Here is a 20,417-nt window from a genome sequence, read left to right on the forward strand (position 1 = left end):
GTCTTATCCGTCTGTCAACTAGCTTGTGAGCTCCACGAAGCAAGGCCTGTCTCTTACAGTCTCTGTAAAGTTCTGTGTATATCTGGTAGAGTTATAGAAATGATTAACCGCAGTGATACCGTCACCTGCTGATATCTGACTATAGTAACCTTTGTAACAGGGGCGTAGCCAGACAACAGATTCTGGGTGGGCCTAGGCAAGAAGTGGGTGGGCACCAAGTGTTCTTCACCACCACCACCACCACCACCAAAAAAATATCTCAGCTGGCGAGAAAACGCTTCTTTCCACCTTGGCTTACCATGAAAGGGAAGTCTTTAGCTGACAGAGCTTGGGATCTCCACCAGCTACCACTAAACGTATGCTTCTGTTGGGTGGGCCTGAACCCTAAATGGGTGGGCCCTGGCCCACCCAGGCCCACCTGTGGCTACGCCACTGCTTTGTAAGTCTATGTGCTTTGACAATGAGTCTCCACATCTACCACATCGTCAGTGTTACCCGAGAGCTTTGCAGGTCTCAGTCCATTTCCTCTGTCCACCGTTCACTTCCTGAACTAAAGCAGCTCATTTAATATCTGTGTGCACCTGTGAGGTTCTTCGGAAAGATGCTTAATAAATCCTATTAAATAAATGGGTCCCATTGCATAAATTGAGACCTGGGTTAAAATAATGTATGCTCACAAGCTACCATCTTGTATTACATCTAGTTCTTAGGTCAGTACTTATCATGATCGAGACCAAATAAATCTTTGTGACTCCCCCCCCCCCCCCCTCACTGGAGGTGCAGAATGCAATTATGGAGAGTCTCCCCCCCCCAGGTCATGACCCCAAATGGAGGTATTGTGACCCCATCTGGGGTTCCAACGCACAGTTTGGAAAGCTCTGTCTTAGGCTGTAAGCTCCTCAGGTCAGGGACTTTTTTGTATAGTGGGGTCTGCAGTCTTTGCACTGTACGAGTAATAGGCCTGTGATCTTAGCCAAGGACAGATCCATAGCGCGTTTATATCGTCTGTTAGTACAGGATCTTGCACTGAAATGTGCTGATCAGAGATGAGAAACAGGACTCTGGTGGATGGACATGAATCGAAGGGCAAGGAGCAGGTCAGTCCCGAAAGGTGTACTGACCTCTGGAGCTTCACTTTTATTTCAGACAGTATTAGCTGGATAAAAATTCACCCAGAATGGACATCCCAGAATCAGTAGGACTCAGGAGTCGCATGTGGCCCCTCAGGGGCCTGGACATAGCTAGACAAAACACATGGTAATAAACAGCAGTACTAGAAGTACACGCATGAGAGAGATTTGCTTATAATGGAAGCAATGTATGCAAATCAAGTTCATGCATATTCATTATAGATATCCTGAAAATCTGACTGGCGTGGACTTGGGAAACACTGTACTACGGTGAGCGTTAGCAGTAAATTTGAGAGACTGAGATCAGACTCCAAATACCCTGACTTAGGAGTGAGTTTCGTTGCAGGCATGGGATATGCACAGATGACCTATTTGGAGACATTCTCCCCCCCCCCCCCCCCCCCCGCCCCTTTCTTTCCGAGCACTCTACCAAAACCCTCATCCACACCCTTGTCACCTCTCGTTTAGACTACTGCAATCTGCTTCTTGCTGGCCTCCCACTTAGTCACCTCTCCCCTCTCCAGTCGGTTCAAAACTCTGCTGCCCGTCTCGTCTTCCGCCAGGGTCGCTTTACTCATACTACCCCTCTCCTCAAGACCCTTCACTGGCTCCCTATCCGTTTTCGCATCCTGTTCCAACTTCTTCTACTAACCTATAAATGTACTCACTCTGCTGCTCCCCAGTATCTCTCCACACTCGTCCTTCCCTACACCCCTTCCCGTGCACTCCGCTCCATGGATAAATCCTTCTTATCTGTTCCCTTCTCCACTACTGCCAACTCCAGACTTCGCGCCTTCTGTCTCGCTGCACCCTACGCCTGGAATAAACTTCCTGAGCCCCTACGTCTTGCCCCATCCTTGGCCACCTTTAAATCTAGACTGAAAGCCCACCTCTTTAACATTGCTTTTGACTCGTAACCACTTGTAACCACTCGCCTCCACCTACCCTCCTCTCTTCCTTCCCATTCACATTAATTGATTTGATTTGATTACTTTATTTTTTTTGTCTATTAGATTGTAAGCTCTTTGAGCAGGGACTGTCTTTCTTCTATGTTTGTGCAGCGCTGCGTACGCCTTGTAGCGCTATAGAAATGCTAAATAGTAGTAGTAGTAGTAATTTTAGCTGAGTCTTTCCTCTTAAAGGTGCAGGGTATATGGGATTCGCTGCCAATTTACGAGCCTTTAAAAGGGCAGACTTGGAGGGGGAATCACTGCTGCTGGAATTTGTTTATTTGCATCAACTGAGGCAGGGCTTGGTGATAGCAGGTGATGCCTGGGGCAGCACAAGCCGCAGCATTAAGGTTAGGTGGAGAGGGGAGAGGAAGGGCGGGGACAGGATCCTTTTAGGCCACAGTGCATCCCCCAGGTATTGTGGAGAAAGGCTAACAGAACCCTGGGACCTTACACTAACAATGGACAGAGACGGGGCTCGTACCTGCTGAGTCACATTCCTCTTCTGGTTGACCGCTGCGAGATATCGCAAAACTAGCTTAGTGGCTTCCGTTTTGCCTGAGCCACTTTCACCGCTAGAACAAAAAAAAAACAACTACCGTTACCTTCAAATTAAAACAGAAAATGTAAAAGAATTCGAACTGAAATAATTGTAAAACGTAAGAAACCCCCCATAGGCCGTATTTCCACTTTTAGGCTGTTGATAATTTACTTTCACTTCATTACCTCTCCGTTTTCCTCCCTGTTTCCTCCTTGACTTCTAGCTCTGTTTTCCCAGACCCGTCAGCAAAAGGAACCAAGCTGCAATAATGCAGGGGCATAGCCAGACAACAGATTTTTGGGTGGGCCTAGGGAAGAAGTGGGTGGGCACCAATTGTTCCCCTCCCCCAACCACCACCCAAAAAATATCTCAGCTGGTAGGGAAACGCTTCTTTCCACCTTGGCAGTCTGCAGCAGGCATGCGCTGAAAAGTGAACATACGCAGGTGCCGTTATCATGGAGAGTAACGTTTTCGTTACCATCTGGAAGAAGTCTTCACTAAACGTGTGCTACTGTTGGGTGGGCCTGAGCCCTAAGTGGGTGGGCCCCGGCCCACCCAGGCCCACCTGTGACTATGCCACGGCAATAATGCAGAGGTGACTCAGACAAGAGGAGAAATTCAATTCTGCGACAGGTGTCACTTCCATCGCCACTGAGGCTTCCAGTGCTGATCGCCTGGTGGTGCGCTGGGGCTGGTATGTGTCAGAAGTTGCCAGTGGGGGGAGGGACCCAGAACTGCCAACTTCACTCCTACATTAGTGCGTATTTAGGGTATGCAATGGGCACAAAAAATGTACTTCTACTGGTGGCAGGAGAAAAACTTCCCCTATTTAATTTTTTTTAATCTTTATTTTTATTCTTCTTTTGCAAAGCGTACAAGAGAAGAAGCTTTGTAATCACCACCTCTCCTGTTCTTTAACACTGTCTCCTGCACTTCTCTGGACCAGTCTGAGTCTCACCTTTTCCCTGTCAGTGCTTCCTACTGCTTCCATGTTGCAGTGGTGTAGCCACAGGTGGGCCTGGGTGGGCAGGGGCCCACCCATTTAGGCCTCAGGCCCACCCAACAGTAGCACACATTTAGTGGTAGCTGGTGGGATCCCAAGCTCGGCCAGCTGAAGACTGCGAATGTTCCGTTTTCAGCGCATGCCTGCTGCAGACTGCCGAGGTGGAAAGAAGCGTTTCCCTACACCAGCCGAGATATGTTTTGGGTGGTGGTTGGGGGAGGGGAACAATTGGTGCCCACCCATTTCTTCCCTAGGCCCACTCAAAATCTGTTGTCTGGCTACGCCCCTGCCATGTTGTCTTAGAGGCAGGGCTGGCATTAGAGGCGTGCAAACAGGGTAGTTGCTCTGGACCCCTAAGCTACAGGGGACTCCCATGGCTGCCAGAGGCTGAAGGAGATAGTCTACTTCCAAATTCTAACTTTGGGGATCCCTTCCAAATTTTTGTCCTGGATCCCAGCATGTTTAATCCTGTTCAGAAGGAATGGATCCTCAGAAGCTTAGCGGAGATTGGGTGGCGGAGCCGGTGGGGGGAGGCGGGGCTAGTGCTGGGCAGACTTCTACGGTCTGTGCCCTGAAAATGGCAGATACAAATCAAGGTCAGGTATACACAAAAAGTAGCACATATGAGTTTATCTTGTTGGGCAGACTGGATGGACCGTGCAGGTCTTTTTCTGCCGTCATCTACTATGTTATGTTAACACCGGCTCTACTTGGAAAGGAGACACAGGAGTAGATTTTCAAACAGCCGCTTAGCGGCAAAGTTACCTCTGACCTAGTATTTCATCCACAGCTGGTTAAAGTTGTGTGGTTAGATTTAAGACAGCCATACCTAAGAGGAGGATTTTATCTGCATAGCGCTGAATATTGTAGTAACTGTATGAATTTGAAAACACAACCTTGGCCAGAGGGACATTTTTAAGTGGTTGGGTTTATGCAGTTAAAAGCCAATTTTAGGGAGTAAGTTATTAAGGTGCGGTAAAAAATCAGGTTTTTATTGCACTTAATTTACCACAGGAGTGACTGATCTCTGGTAAACTCAGTACCACAGGTTAGTCATTCCCATGATACGAGAATAATACTGCTAGCAATTAACCTTGAATACTATTATTTCTCCACCCCAATGGCATCAGGCCGCAAAGCCGCTGGGCCACTTCTTCATTAAGGGGCCAGTGGTAGTAATTCACCCCCTTCACCATCACCACTGCTCAACCCCAAGCTCGGAGGCCCCCCTGAAGCCCCCCATTTTGCTCAAACACCTCTGCTGGCTCCCCAAATCTGAAGTACCCTTCTCACTGTCCCCCCCCCCAACTCTGAACTCTCCCCAATGGCCCCCATCCTTCTTCCAACTCCACATTTCACCCCCCCCCCCCCCCCCCCAGGAGTTGCCAAGTAGGCTTGGGAGGGCCTCAGAGAAAGAGCGAGAGAGTTGGGAGGAGGGGGGGCATTGGAGAAGTTGGTGTGTTCAGCCCCTTTAAGAAGTGGCCCAGGAGCTACAGCTTTTTTCCAGGAATAATGTGTTCCCCGCAAGTTGCGTTATTCGATTTACATAGTAAAATACAGTTTTGCTTGCATTTGCATAATTTGCATCTCATTACTGTCTAACCCGTAGTACCTCATATTAACACATGTTATGGTAATATAATACATGTTAGTGCACTGGTTCCCAAACCCTGGTCCTGGAAGCACCCCGACCAGTCAGGTTTTCAGGATATCTACAATGAATATTCATGAGAGATATTTGCTTGCACTGCCTCCACTACATGCAAATCTATCTCATGAATATTCATTGTGGATATCCTGAAAACCTGACTGGCCGGGGTACCTCCAGGACCAGGTTTGGGAACCACTGTGTTAGTGCCTTTTAACACACATTAAAGGGTGTGACGAAACACTGAGTTTCTAGCCCCAAAAACTGTATTATTTCATGAAGTATATTTCTTCTAACTGGTGCTTGTTTTGAGTTTTAAAGCTGTTGCATAAAAAGACTTCCTCTTTTCCAGTTTCAGTTTATGGAAAGGCAATCTGAAGTACCATTGGGCAGCTACTTTCAAAATTAATGCCCTGGTCTCTGACTGGCCCCGGATTTCAAATCTAGCCTGAAGGTACTGGATTTTCCCCAGTCTCGGCCAGGGAGCGGAGAGAGAAAGATCTCTTTACTGAAGCCCTGTGAGCAGTTATATTTTATAACCTGTGAGCAGCTACATTTCCTGAATTCCTCAGGTACTAGGTACTACCCAGGTAGTAAACAAATTTTTAGTTTTATAATTGATCCATATTCAGGTACCTGTTATTGCTCGCTGAGTTCACCTTTTTCTGTTCACTGTTCAAGTTCTATGACAATAAACCTTTTTTAGTTTATTGACTCTGCTGTCCTGGACTGACTAAGAATCCTGGTTTGTGGTTTTGAGTCTGTGGGTGCTTTCTGGGAGCTGTGGGACTCCTGGAGTGTGGCCCAGTATTCTAGAGCTGTGGGACTCCTGGAGTGTGGCCCAGTATCCTAGAAATCACCGGGAAATAACTTGAGATTGGGAGACTAGCCCAGAGGCAAGCGGACCCAGTTGGTGGGAGGAGGGTGCTAGCTGGGGACAGACCCTTCAGGTGGCCGCAGGGTTAACCCCAAGTGGGTGCTAGGTGTTTCTTGACAAAAATAACATGTATTAGGGCTGTAACACACTTTAATAACTGTCTCTGTTAATGACATAAATCATGAACTATCAGTCTTTGAAGGTTATGTTCATTGCTTTAGATGAGGTCTGCTTCAAATTACTCCACATTCGTGAACTCCTACTTTTCTTAATAATCTGTGAGGGTGTTTATTCACATAGCAGTAAATCCCTTTTTTTTTAATTACTAGCCACACGCTAATGTTACCACAGCTTAATAAAAGGGCCCCGTAATCTGGTGCATGACTGAAGGCCTGCACAAAGTCCTCACCTGATGATAATACACTGGTTGTGTTTGGCATCCATCATTTTGTTGTAGGCCACGTTTGCAATAGCGAAGAGGTGCCTGAAAAATATGAACTCATTTTCTACACAGTTCCTACAAGACAGCACTCAGGTGAATCTCAAGGCGGTTAATAAATCCCAATAAATCATGTTAAAAAATCACAGGCAAGGATCAGCAGGTCAGAGCACAGAGCTGTACCCTTCACAGAGTCCAGTTCAACTCCCTTCTCCTCTCCTCACTCACCGTATAACCTTGAAAAGGTCTTTTAAAATCACAGTACAAGCAGATTTGTGGTCAGATGATTCAGTTATTAGTTATAGTACAAAATCGTTCAGGGTCCCGACTCTCTCAGTGACATATATTGAGAAGACTTTCTAACAGTACTACTGTTTCCTCACCTACTCACACTGCATAAGCAAACGGAGGCAGTACTGTGCTAATCTTCATGAAAGCCTCACACTGATACACATAAAGCATGAATACAGCACAGACAACCAAAGAATTCCATCAGGTATCACAGCGATACACATAAAGCATGAATACAGCACAGACAACCTAAGAACTCCATCAGGTGTCACACCGATACATATAAAGCATGAATACAGCACAAACAACTTCACACTGATAGACATAAAGCATGAATACAGCACAAACAACTGAAGAACTCCATCAGGTGTCACATTGATACACATAAAGCATGAATACAGCACAGACAACCAAAGAATTCCATCAGGTATCACAGCGATACACATAAAGCATGAATACAGCACAGACAACCTAAGAACTCCATCAGGTGTCACACCGATACATATAAAGCATGAATACAGCACAAACAACTTCACACTGATAGACATAAAGCATGAATACAGCACAAACAACTGAAGAACTCCATCAGGTGTCACATTGATACACATAAAGCATGAATATAGCACAGACAACCAAAGAATTCCATCAGGTATCACAGCGATACATATAAAGCATGAATACAGCACAGACAACCTAAGAACTCCATCAGGTGTCACACCGATACATATAAAGCATGAATACAGCACAAACAACTTCACACTGATAGACATAAAGCATGAATACAGCACAAACAACTGAAGAACTCAATCAGGTGTCACATTGATACACATAAAGCATGAATACAGCACAGACAACCAAAGAATTCCATCAGGTATCACATCGATACATATAAAGCATGAATACAGCACAGACAACCTAAGAACTCCATCAGGTGTCACACCGATACATATAAAGCATGAATACAGCACAAACAACTTCACACTGATAGACATAAAGCATGAATACAGCACAAACAACTGAAGAACTCCATCAGGTGTCACATTGATACACATAAAGCATGAATACAGCACAGACAACCAAAGAATTCCATCAGGTATCACAGCGATACACATAAAGCATGAATACAGCACAGACAACCTAAGAACTCCATCAGGTGTCACACCGATACATATAAAGCATGAATACAGCACAAACAACTTCACACTGATAGACATAAAGCATGAATACAGCACAAACAACTGAAGAACTCCATCAGGTGTCACATTGATACACATAAAGCATGAATACAGCACAGACAACCAAAGAACTCCATCAGGTATCACAGCGATACATATAAAGCATGAATACAGCACAAACAACTTCACACTGATACACATAAAGCATGAATACAGCACAAACAACTTCACGCTGATATACATAAAGCATGAAAACAGCACAGACAACCTAAGAACTCCATCAGGTGTCACACCGATACATATAAAGCATGAATACAGCACAAACAACTTCACACTGATAGACATAAAGCATGAATACAGCACAAACAACTGAAGAACTCCATCAGGTGTCACACTGACACACATAAAGCATGAATACAGCATAGCCATCTGAAGAACTCCATCAGGTGTCACACTGATACACATAAAGCATGAATACAGCACAAACAACTTCACGCTGATATACATAAAGCATGAAAACAGCACAGACAACCTAAGAACTCCATCAGGTGTCACACCGATACATATAAAGCATGAATACAGCACAAACAACTTCACACTGATAGACATAAAGCATGAATACAGCACAAACAACTGAAGAACTCCATCAGGTGTCACACTGACACACATAAAGCATGAATACAGCACAGCCATCTGAAGAACTCCATCAGGTGTCACACTGATACACATAAACCATGAATACAGCACAAACAACTTCAGGCTGATATACATAAAGCATGAAAACAGCATAACCAACTGAAGAACTCCATCAGATGTCAAGAGGTGCAAAGCACGACAAAAGCAGAGAGAGTTTTGGTGTACTCACGGTGGGTTTTCGCCCAAGGCTCTGCCTTCATACTTCATCACATACTCTGTGCCATAAATGTTGTGCATTTTATAGGGGTTCACAGACACTAGTATGCTGCCTATATAGGTCTGAAATAGAAACAGACTATGATTATTACAATTTCTAGGAAGGTGCAGATGCAACTTGTTCAAAGCTCCAGCCACTTACATAGATAATTTCTCTGTCAAATCTGCTTTTCAGGTTGTTTAATATGGACTCTTCCTGGAGATCCCTGGAAGGCATGAGAAAGAGACAAATATTACTAGATCTGCTTAAGTTTAAAAGCTCTTAGCAGCGCACTCTCAGGACTGCAAAAATGATCAAGACAATTTGATTTTAAAGAACTGTAAAGACCAGGCTTAATTATGGCAAAAGGAGTATAAACGAGTCTGCGAGTCAATTGCGTCTTGTGCCCTGGGCTTTAATAACCTACATCTTCTGGAAGGAAATGTGAAAAACGAAAATCACACAGAAAACATGGAGAAATTAAAATGAGTCTGAGATGCCTTTCACCCTAAAGGGCTACGTTTAAGAGCCAGCCTGACTTCCCGCGCTGCTTTCTGCATACAATTATATTCCTTGAGACATTTTCCATTTCAAAATTTTGCAAGCAGGCTGACCTCAGGCTCTGAATGGAGAAGAGGAGATGCTAGACATGGGGTGGTGGGGAGGGGGGAGAGATAGGGAAACACTGGGGAAGGAGAGAGAAGAGGAATGGAAGGGTTGGGGTGAGTGTTGAAAAGCTGTAGGTAGATGCAGTAAAAAGAGGGAACTAGAGGAGGGTTTGCAGGGAGGAGTGAAATCTGGATAGAGAAGCAGAAAAGTAAGCAGAAGAAAACTGAAAGGAAGAGATCAATATAGTGGAAGAAGAGAAGAAATAGCAAGTGGACAGGAGACACTGAGAACAGAATCAAGAAAAAACAGAGGAAAGCAGAAACCACAGACTGGGACCAATTCAATCAGAAAAATAAAATGGCCAGATAATAAAGGTAGACCAAAGAATTTTATTTTCTATTGGAATGGATCAGTTTTTGGAATGTACATCTGCAAGGCCTAGGACAGAAATTTGGGAGAGAAAGGTACTTTCAACACAGCTGTTTGTAGGGGGCAGGGATGGAGCTTGAACAGCAGCAGCTGGAGGAGGGGTTTGTCTTTCAAAAAAAGCAGCAACTCTAGGTGCATGACAGTTTACTGCCAACCATATGACCACTCCTCAGGCTTTCTTAGGTTGTTTTTTTATTCCATCTGTTCCTTAGGGACATCCATTCTGTTGCAGATCGTAGAGACATCTGCAAAAAAGGTGAACTTTTCCTCACTAAGGGGGAGATCCACAAAAGTCCCCGTAAAGCACCAATCACTATTTCCACCTGAGTAAAAATTACCAAGGTGGAAATAACGAGGGATACACACAAAAAAAAATAAAAATAAAAAAATCGCATGCAAATGAGCTTCTTGCAAAAACAGAGAGCAGCTCAACCAGTCACTAAGCTAATCGCTAAGCCTGGCTGCTCCACGCATGCTCAGAACAGCTGTGCTACACCCGGCTTTCATACATGCATACAAGTCACGTGTATGAAAGTCGGGGTGTAACTTTCTTTTTTCTCAAAACTGCTGTGAAGTGTGCTCGGAGGGGGGGGGGGTGCTTCCGGGGCTAGAGTGGCGGCTGATGCCCCCCGAGCACACTTCACAGCAGTTTTGAGAAAAAAGAAAGTTACACCCCGACTTTCATACACGTGACTTGTATGCATGTATGAAAGCCGGGTGTAGCACAGCTGTTCTGAGCATGCGTGGAGCAGCCAGGCTTAGGACTGTCATGTTGGGGCTCTAGCGTCTTCCCTGCCTCCCCACCGCCAGGAGAAAGGGTGTGAGGAAAAAGTGACACCCGCCTCCAATCTCACACTTCATTGCCGCGGTCAGCGATCTCCCTGCTCTGACGTGTCTTGTCTCTCCCAGGGTCCATCTCCTCCCTGTCCCCAGTCTCCCCCGGTACACCGGAAGCTGCCCCCCCCCCCCCAGCTCTCCAGATGGAGCCGCAATTGTGAGGGAGAAGAGTGAAACAGATAGGAGTGGCAGAGGATCCTGGAGTGGCTGTGGAGTACTTGCAACAATGAAGAACTGTCAGGAGGCAACAGCTCCAGACCTCTCGTTACATTTTCCACTGTAAAGGTAGGGGCTGCTTCTGTGCATCGCTCGGAATGCACATTCGAATGCTTAATAGCTCATTTATATAGATTAGCATAGGATTCCCCTTGTCTGCTGCTTCCACACGGTAAAAAGCCCACAGAACCCCTTTGTGCATCTCTCGCTAAATAACGAGCTCGCTAAACCGGCCGGAACCGGTCTAAAAAACACGTTGCTGGCCCGGTAGTCTTTCTGCATCGGGCCCTAATTCCTTGGCATGTACAATGTTACAGCTGTGCTTTACTGACTTACCAACAAATTAAAATGCCCATCACTTACTCGAGCTGGGTCATGTCCTCCACCCCATCTTCCTCAGCCTCTTCTTGATGCCTCATGGATGGCAGGTTACGGACAGAGTGCATCTAAACTCAGAAAGCAAGGCAAGCGACAGAGTGAAAGCACTGCTCCAGGACATGCACACTAGTCACACCCTATGCATACGATGTTCTACCGAGCTGGTGGATATAAGGGCAGAGGGGTCAGTTCTATAAAGCAGGTGCTAACAGTTATGCACCAACACCCAAAAATTGCCCAATTTGGGAACGCACAATTTCATTGAATAACGAGCCAATTAGTGCTAATGTCTGACTTCTTAGCAAGCAATTATTGCTAATTGGAATTAATTAAGCTATGCACGTGATCCATTCCTAAATTTTATGCGCATCCCAAAAAGTGGGCGCTGAAATGCAAAGATCTCATGCAGTTCAGGATGGATCACGGGCATGGTTTTGGGTTATGCGCACAATTATAGACTAAGGGGGGGCTCCGTGCATAAATTTAGGAGGGGGCATTTGCATCGCGTTTTCATAGGCGCAAACGGATGTGCCTAAATTTACACATGACCTCTAGGACTTAAGTGCTATTCTCTAAACCACGCCTAAGTTTAGTTGCAGCTTATTGAATAGCGCTTAAGCAGTTTTTTCAGTGCCATTATTTTAGGCGCGATATATAGAATTCACCCCCAAATGCATGCATAAATAATTTGAATAATGGATTCTGTATAGGTAACCCAAACTTTGGTGCATAAACTAGCTAATTAGGCAATAGCAATTATTGGTATTAACAAGCATTTAATTGGCAACAATTAGGAGTTATGCACAGATCTGTCCTACACCCTATCAGGGATGTAGCCAGACCTTCTTGTGGGAGGGGGCCAGAGCCCAAGATTGGGGGCATATGTTGAGTGTCGCTCTGCTGCCACCCCCCCCACGCCTCGCTTTGCCTTATCTCCCCCCGCCACGTGCCTTCTCGCACCCCCCCTCGCCTCACAAATACTTTTGCTGGCGGGGGTCCCCAACCCCCGCCAGCCGAAGCCTTCTTCAGCGACGTCTCCAGCGCAGCTGCGTTCCTGCCCTGCTCTTCTTGCTCCTCCTGTCCTGTGCACACTGACGCTCCTCAGTTTCACGTAAAGGAGCGTCAGCGTGCACAGTGTTGGAATGTAATTGTATTTTACATGCATTGCCTGTCACCTATTATTTCTCTGTGATTACTCTGTGACCTCTGATGTGAATTACTTAGAGAGGTCACACACCTATGCAACTTCCTGTGGGGGTTTAGACACAGCACATGCAGCACATGGAGCACATGGAGCTCATGATCTCTCCTAACCTGAGAGGATCTATGGTGGTGTGAGCATCCATTACCATCTAAGCACATGGAAGGAGCTGATAATACAAATGTATAGTAATATGTATATATAAGCCTGTCTGATTATAATCTAACTACAAACTGTGAGTAAACAGATGTTTTGTTACTTCAACTTTAAAGTGACTCAGCAGTGAATTATTCAGGGGTGAATGAGAGAGAGATGAAGAAAGAAATTAACATTTCTAAAGCTGAAGCTGTGTGTACTAAAATCTGCTAATTATTTACTACAAATAATCCAACAAAAGGGTTATGGGCCCAGGGCCAGGAATTGAAAAAGAAGAGAAATATTACCAGGCAGAAAAAAAGGCCACATTTTTCTCTTAAGTTTTAAAGGAAAGATTCAGTCTGTCTCTCTCTCCCCCCACACAGCAGACAGAAGGCTAAGAAAATGGCTGAGGGAAGAAATTCACCATTGTTCTATTCTCTCAAGGTGCCTAAATTAACTGAGTTTAATTATCAGCAGTGGGAACTAAGATTCATATGTCTCCTTCGAGCAAAAGGATTATATATATGCTTAGATCAAGACAGAACAGCTGAAAATATGGCTGAATGGGACAATGCAAACTATTATGTGAAGTGCATGCTTTTGGAAGCTCTCTCAGAGAAACAAGCCATATTAGTGGAGGGAAAAGATACACCAAAGGACATTTTATATAAACTGAGAACTATGTATGCAACTACATATGCAAAGCAGCAACCAATTTGGTTGGCAGAGTTGAATGAAACCAAATTAAGGGATAAAAGTAAATGTAATGATCACATTATGCATCTTATGTCTTCATTTCAAAGCTAGAACTTTCTGGAATTCCCATGTGTGATGCATTGAAAAGAGCATTTCTTTTTACCTCACTATCAAAGAAGTTTGATGTTTTTAGGTCTGTAAATGAGGCCATTGAAGGGCAATCTTTTGAACAGGCAACATCAAAACTAAGGCAGGAATGCATAATAAATGATTCTGAGGAGATGTGTTCTCAAAGTCAGTCAGAGAGAAATGAAACAAATTTCTTGGCAAAGAACAGAGGAAGGCGGAGCTATGGGAAAACTCCACCCAAGGGCAAGCTGATTTGCTACTCATGTGGAAAGGAGGGACATGTATCTAAATGGTGTAAGGAAACACAAAACACTCCCTCTAGCTCACCTAAGCCAATGGAACTAAAGAATTTTCAAACCAGGAAATGTATGAAGGACAAAGATAAACACAAGGGCTTTCTAATGGCAGAAAAATCTTTGACTATGGTAAATAATAATTCAAATGAAAGTACTTGGATTTTGGATTCAGGGAGCACATGCCATTTAACCAATTGTAAGGATTTCTTTCAGGAAATGTGTCCAGAGGAAGGTATTCTTAAAACTGCAAACGCAGGGACTGCTAAGATCCAAGCAAAAGGTATTGGATTCTTAAAATGCAAAGTGTCTAATGAAGTTAAAGAAATTCCTGTAAGTGATGTCTTGTATATTCCCCAAGCAGTTTGCAATATGCTTAGTGTATCTACATTAGATAAGAAGGGATTTGTGATTCATTTTGAAAACAGTAAGTGCACAATCTCTAAAAATGATGAAGTGTATGCTGAAGCTTTTATGCATAATGATGTTTATAAGCTGAACATTTCAGGTGAAGCCTCACATATGGCGCAAGTAAGGAAGAATGATGGTAAATGTAGTCTGGAAATCTGGCACCGCCGCCTGGGACATCGTGATTCTAAGGTGATCCAGGATCTTCGCAGTGGGCAACTAGCCACCGGCATTCAGATAAGTGCAGATGCTGGTAATATGGAGAAATGCATAGACTGTGTTACTCAAAAAGGTGTAAGACCCTCATTTCCTGCATACACAGGAAATAGGAGTAATAAAGTGCTGGACTTAATACACAGTGACTTATGTGGACCGTTTAATATCCCATCATTGGGAAATAACAGATTTGTGCTAATATTCTTGGATGATTTCTCTAGATATTGTGTGGCCTATTTGCTGAAAGAAAAAAGTCAAGTCACAGACATGCTGAAGAAATACGTAGCCATGGTGAGCAATAAATTTGAAAGAAAACCAAAGGTTCTTCAGACCGACAATGGTGGTGAGTTCACTTCACAAAGCATGCGCACATTTCTAGAACAAGAAGGCATTCAACATATCACAACAGTAGCTTATACACCAGAGCAAAATTCTGTTGCAGAGAGAAAATTTAGGTCACTTGTGGAAATGACCAGGTGTATGCTGTCAGATAGCAATCTCCCTAAAAGACTATGGGGGGAAGCCATTCTCACAGCAGTGTACCTACAAAACAGAATGCCAACTAAAGGCGCTGAGCGCACACCACATGAGACATGGCATGGTAGGAAGCCAAACCTGTCACACATAAGAACATTTGGAAGTACAGCATATGCTCATATACCAAAGCAAAGAAGGCATAAGCTGGATTCCACAACAGAAAGGGGCATTTTAGTTGGCTATGCTCCAGGACACAAAGGATATAGAATTTTGAATCTGAAAACTGGCATTGTTGGCATAAGACATGTTACATATTTTGATGAAAACAAAAGGGTTGATAAAGGCTGGATTATCCCAGATGAGCCTTATCATCCAGAATATGAAACTAGAACCATAATAGACATGCCAGTGTATATAAATGCCATACCAAGGCAGATGTCTGAAAGCAACTCACCTGTATCTAACGAGGAACAGGCAGAGGAAGCAGACACAGAAAGGATCATTGAAGAAGACAGTACAGTTGGAGAAGGGGAATCAATTGGAGAAGGACTCTCAGATTTAGAGGATGCGGAAAGGTCAGACCAACCTGTTGTCAGACGCTCATCCAGGGAAAACAAAGGTGTTCCACCCCCAAGACTGTCTTACCTAACAAAGTCAGCAGAAGCTCAAGAGCCCTTAACATGGGATGAGATTGAGAAAATGTCAGCAGAAGAAGCTGCTGAATGGCATAAAGCTGCACAAGAAGAAATTGATGCATTGGATAAAAATAATACTTGGATTCTTACAAAATTACCTCCTGGCAAGAAAGCTATAGGATGCAAATGGGTATTCAAGTTAAAAAGGAATGCACAAGGAAAAGTGGAAAGGTATAAAGCCAGATTAGTCGCAAAGGGATATCTTCAAAAATATGGAGAAGATTTTGATGAAGTGTTTGCACCTGTAGTGAAACACACGACAATTAGAACACTTCTGAGCATTGCAGTCTCAAAAGGCATGCAAGTCAACCACATTGATGTGAAAACAGCGTTTCTTCACGGAGATATAACTGAAGACTTGTACATGGAACAACCAACAGGTTTCATAAATACAAAACAAAGACAGCTAGTGTGTAAATTAAACAAAGGTCTTTATGGATTAAAGCAAAGTGCAAAATGTTGGAATGATAAATTGCATGAAATATTGACAAATTTAGGATTTAAGCAAGGTGAAGCAGATAAATGCTTGTACACTAGGTGCACAAATGGACAATATGCATACATTTTAGCTTTTGTTGATGATCTGCTCATTGCAAGCAAAAGTGAGCAAGAGTACAAGGACATTGTAAAGTGTTTAAACCTCAATGTTGAGATAAAAGAACTTGGTAATGTGTCATACTATCTTGGTATAGAAATTGAGAAACAAAATGATGGTTCTTATCTTCTAAGCCAGAAGCAGAAAATAAATGAGCTTATTGAAAGTTTAGGTATGCAAGATGCCCAAGTTGTAAGCACTCCCATGATCACTGATTTTCTGAAGGATGAAACAGTAAGAGAACCTTTACCAGATAACATCCAATATAGATCAGCCATAGGTAAGCTTTTATATCTAGCTACCACATACAGGGCTGATATAGCAAATGCAGTAGGAATTTTGAGCAGAAGGGTCAGCTCACCTACCAAATCAGATTGGACTGCAGTTAAAAGGATGGTAAGGTATTTAAAGGGTACCATTGATTGTAAATTAAAGATTTCAGCCAATAGTAATCCAAAACTAATATGTTACTGTGATTCAGATTGGGCAGGGGATCATTCTGATTATAAATCCACAAGTGGATATGTGTTTATGTATGGAAATGTACAAATTTCATGGGCCAGTCATAAACAAAGTATTGTGAGTCTGTCTTCTACAGAAGCTGAATACGTGGCCGTATCGGAAGCGTGCAGAGAACTGATGTGGATTGAAAAACTTTTGCTGGATTTCGGAATAGCTGAAAAGAGACCAATCCAGATAATGGAAGATAATCAGAGCTGCATCCGACTGTCACAGAATGACAAGGTTCAGTCACGTACCAAGCACATCGCAACGAAATACCACAATGTGCGAGAGTTGGCGAAAGAAGGGGTCATCAGTCTACACTATTGTCACACCAGTGAGATGACAGCTGACATCATGACCAAACCGTTACCCAGAGAACATTTTGTGAATCTGCGTATAAAGCTTGGACTTTGTATGAATAAATAATTGCATGACAGTTATGCATGAGAAGGGGTTTGTTGGAATGTAATTGTATTTTACATGCATTGCCTGTCACCTATTATTTCTCTGTGATTACTCTGTGACCTCTGATGTGAATTACTTAGAGAGGTCACACACCTATGCAACTTCCTGTGGGGGTTTAGACACAGCACATGCAGCACATGGAGCACATGGAGCTCATGATCTCTCCTAACCTGAGAGGATCTATGGTGGTGTGAGCATCCATTACCATCTAAGCACATGGAAGGAGCTGATAATACAAATGTATAGTAATATGTATATATAAGCCTGTCTGATTATAATCTAACTACAAACTGTGAGTAAACAGATGTTTTGTTACTTCAACTTTAAAGTGACTCAGCAGTGAATTATTCAGGGGTGAATGAGAGAGAGATGAAGAAAGAAATTAACATTTCTAAAGCTGAAGCTGTGTGTACTAAAATCTGCTAATTATTTACTACAAATAATCCAACACACAGGACAAGAGGAGCAAGAAGAGCAGGGCAGGAATGTGGCTGCGCCAGAGACGCCGCTGAAGAAAGCTTCGGCTGGTGGGGGTTGTGGACCCCTGCTAGCCACACCAGGGGCCCGGACATAATTTGCGGGGGCCCAGGCCCCTGTGGCTCCCCATAGCTATGCCCCTGCACCCTATTCTATAACATGCATGCCTAAATTTCACAGGGGGCGAGGCCATGGGAGGAGCATGGGCTGATTGGAACGTTGTTATGTGAGCCTAACTTGCATGAGCATTTACACCAGCCTTTGCGCCCAAAGTTAGCTCGTATTCTGTAAAGGTCATTCTTCGCACTGTGCCCTTTAAAGACTGGTAGCTTAGTGCGGATCATCCTGGCACCTAACCTTGAGTAAGGGACAGTGGGAAGTGGACTCAGGCTTCCCTGGGTCAAACGAATGAAACTTCGAAGATTCAATAAAACAATATTTATTGACTGAAGACTCAACACAACACCGTGTTTTGGCCAAGGGTCTGCCTCAGGAGTTTTGTAGGTGTTTATCAAGAAAGAAATCATCCAATGGATCAATATACCAATAGATTCAAAAAATATGGAGAAAAAATGACCATTGGTCAATATCATTTTCATTCGTTTATCCCTGGGGAGCCTGAGTCCACTTCGCACTGTCCCTTTATCCTTGTGTCCTTCATGGGATTCCAGAGTTCCTCCACCATGCTGGATCTTTTTTGATCTAACGTTGAGCGTCATTTATTGAATTCCTAACCCCTCCCCCCTCAAATATGTGTGCATGTAAGTGAATACTACTACTACTATTTATCATTTCTATAGCGCTACAAGGCATACACAGTGCTGTACACCATACACAAAAAGACAGTCCCTGCTCAAAGAGCTTACAATCTAGATAGGTAAACAGACAAAATGATTAAGGGTAAGGGAATAAATAGGTGAGGATAAAGGACAGGGCAAGTGAGTAGTGGTTAGGAGTCAAAAGCAGTGGTAAAGAGGTGGGCTTTAAGTTTGGACTTGAAAACGGCCAAGGACGGGGCTAGACGCACAGGCTCGGGAAGTCTATTCCAGGCATGAGGTGCAGCAAGACAAAAGGAACGGAGTCTAGAATTGGCAGTAGAGGAGAAGGGGACGGATAAGAGAGATTTATCTACAGAACGGAGTACTCGAGGGGGGTGTAGGGAGAGACAAGATTGGAGAGGTACTGGGGAGTGGCAGAGTGAATACACTTATAGGTCAACAAGAGAAGCTTGAACTGAATACGGAAACGGATAGGGAGCCAGTGAAGCGACTTAAGGAGGGGGCTAATGTGTGCATAGCGACTTTGGCGGAAAATGAGTCGGGCAGCAGAGTTTTGGACTGATTGAAGAGGAGGAGTGGCCTAGTGGTTAGGGTGGTGGACTTTGGTCCTGGGGAACTGAGTTCAATTCCCACCTCAGGCACAGGCAGCTCCTTGTGACTCTGGGCAAGTCACTTAACCCTCCATTGCCTCATGTAAGCCGCATTGAGCCTGCCATGAGTGGGAAAGCGCAGGGTACAAATGTAACAAAAATAAAATAGATACTATTGGAGATTCTACATGGAATGTTGCTACTAGTGGAGATTCTACATGGAATGTTGCTATTCCACTAGCAACATTCCATGTAGAAGGCTGCGCAGGCTTCTGTTTCTGTGAGTCTGACGTCCTGCACGTATGTGCAGGACGCCAGACTCGCAGAAGCAGAAGCCTGCGCGGCCACATTGGTGATCTGCAAGGGCCGACTTCTACATGGAATGTTGCTAGTGGAATAGCAACATTCCATGTAGAATCTCAAATAGTAGCAACAGTGGAGGAGTGGCCTAGTGGTTAGGGTGGTGGACTTTGGTCCTGGGGAACCGAGGAACTGAGTTCGATTCCCACTTCAGGCACAGGCAGCTCCTTGTGACTCTGGGCAAGTCACTTAACCCTCCATTGCCCCATGTAAGCCGCATTGAGCCTGCCATGAGTGGGAAAGCGCAGGGTACAAATGTAAGAAAAATAAAATAGATACTATTGGAGATTCTACATGGAATGTTGCTACTATTGGAGATTCTACATGGAATGTTGCTATTCCACTAGCAACATTCCATGTAGAAGGCTGCGCAGGCTTCTGTTTCTGTGAGTCTGACGTCCTGCACATACGTGCAGGACGTCAGACTCACAGAAGCAGAAGCCTGCGCGGTCACATTGGTGATCTGCAAGGGCCGACTTCTAGTGGAATAGCAACATTCCATGTAGAATCTCAAATAGTAGCAACAGTGGAGTAGTGGCCTAGTGGTTAGGGTGGTGGACTTTGGTCCTGGGGAACCGAGGAACTGAGTTCGATTCCCACTTCAGGCACAGGCAGCTCCTTGTGACTCTGGGCAAGTCACTTAACCCTCCATTGCCCCATGTAAGCCGCATTGAGCCTGCCATGAGTGGGAAAGTGCGGGGTACAAATGTAACAAAAAAAAAAGAGGAGAGAGATGGCTAAGAGGGAGGCCAAACTTCCACCCAAGAACTATTATGTAAATATGCGCATATCTTATGTAGTGGATACTTGACAGGTAGGCGTATGCATGGGCAGAGTCTGGGCAAATCATGAGCTGGACTCACACCCGTGCTTCACCCAAATGTTGCCCTGATACTTTCTGGCCAGCGTTACTTATCCAGATAGCACTTGCTGTCCAGCTAAGGCAGTGGTCTTCATTACATTTTCAAGCTAGGGCCAC

At 44.3% G+C, this 20,417-nt stretch overlaps 1 protein-coding gene across 1 annotated transcript in view; it reads right to left on the reverse strand.

The window, feature by feature from the left end:
* Positions 1-20,417, reverse strand: part of MYO15A (myosin XVA) — a 173,359-nt gene that overhangs the window by 145,186 nt on the left and 7,756 nt on the right. Inside the window, exons 4-8 of the mRNA XM_030212017.1 lie at positions 11,401-11,483; positions 9,109-9,172; positions 8,920-9,029; positions 6,559-6,633; positions 2,559-2,655 (exon numbers count right to left, since the gene is read on the reverse strand). Coding sequence (XP_030067877.1) covers positions 2,559-2,655; positions 6,559-6,633; positions 8,920-9,029; positions 9,109-9,172; positions 11,401-11,483 — 429 coding nt within the window. The remainder of the gene's footprint in view (positions 1-2,558; positions 2,656-6,558; positions 6,634-8,919; positions 9,030-9,108; positions 9,173-11,400; positions 11,484-20,417) is intronic.

This window comes from Microcaecilia unicolor, chromosome 8, assembly GCF_901765095.1.
Source record: "Microcaecilia unicolor chromosome 8, aMicUni1.1, whole genome shotgun sequence".
NCBI classification, from domain to species: Eukaryota; Metazoa; Chordata; class Amphibia; order Gymnophiona; family Siphonopidae; genus Microcaecilia; species Microcaecilia unicolor.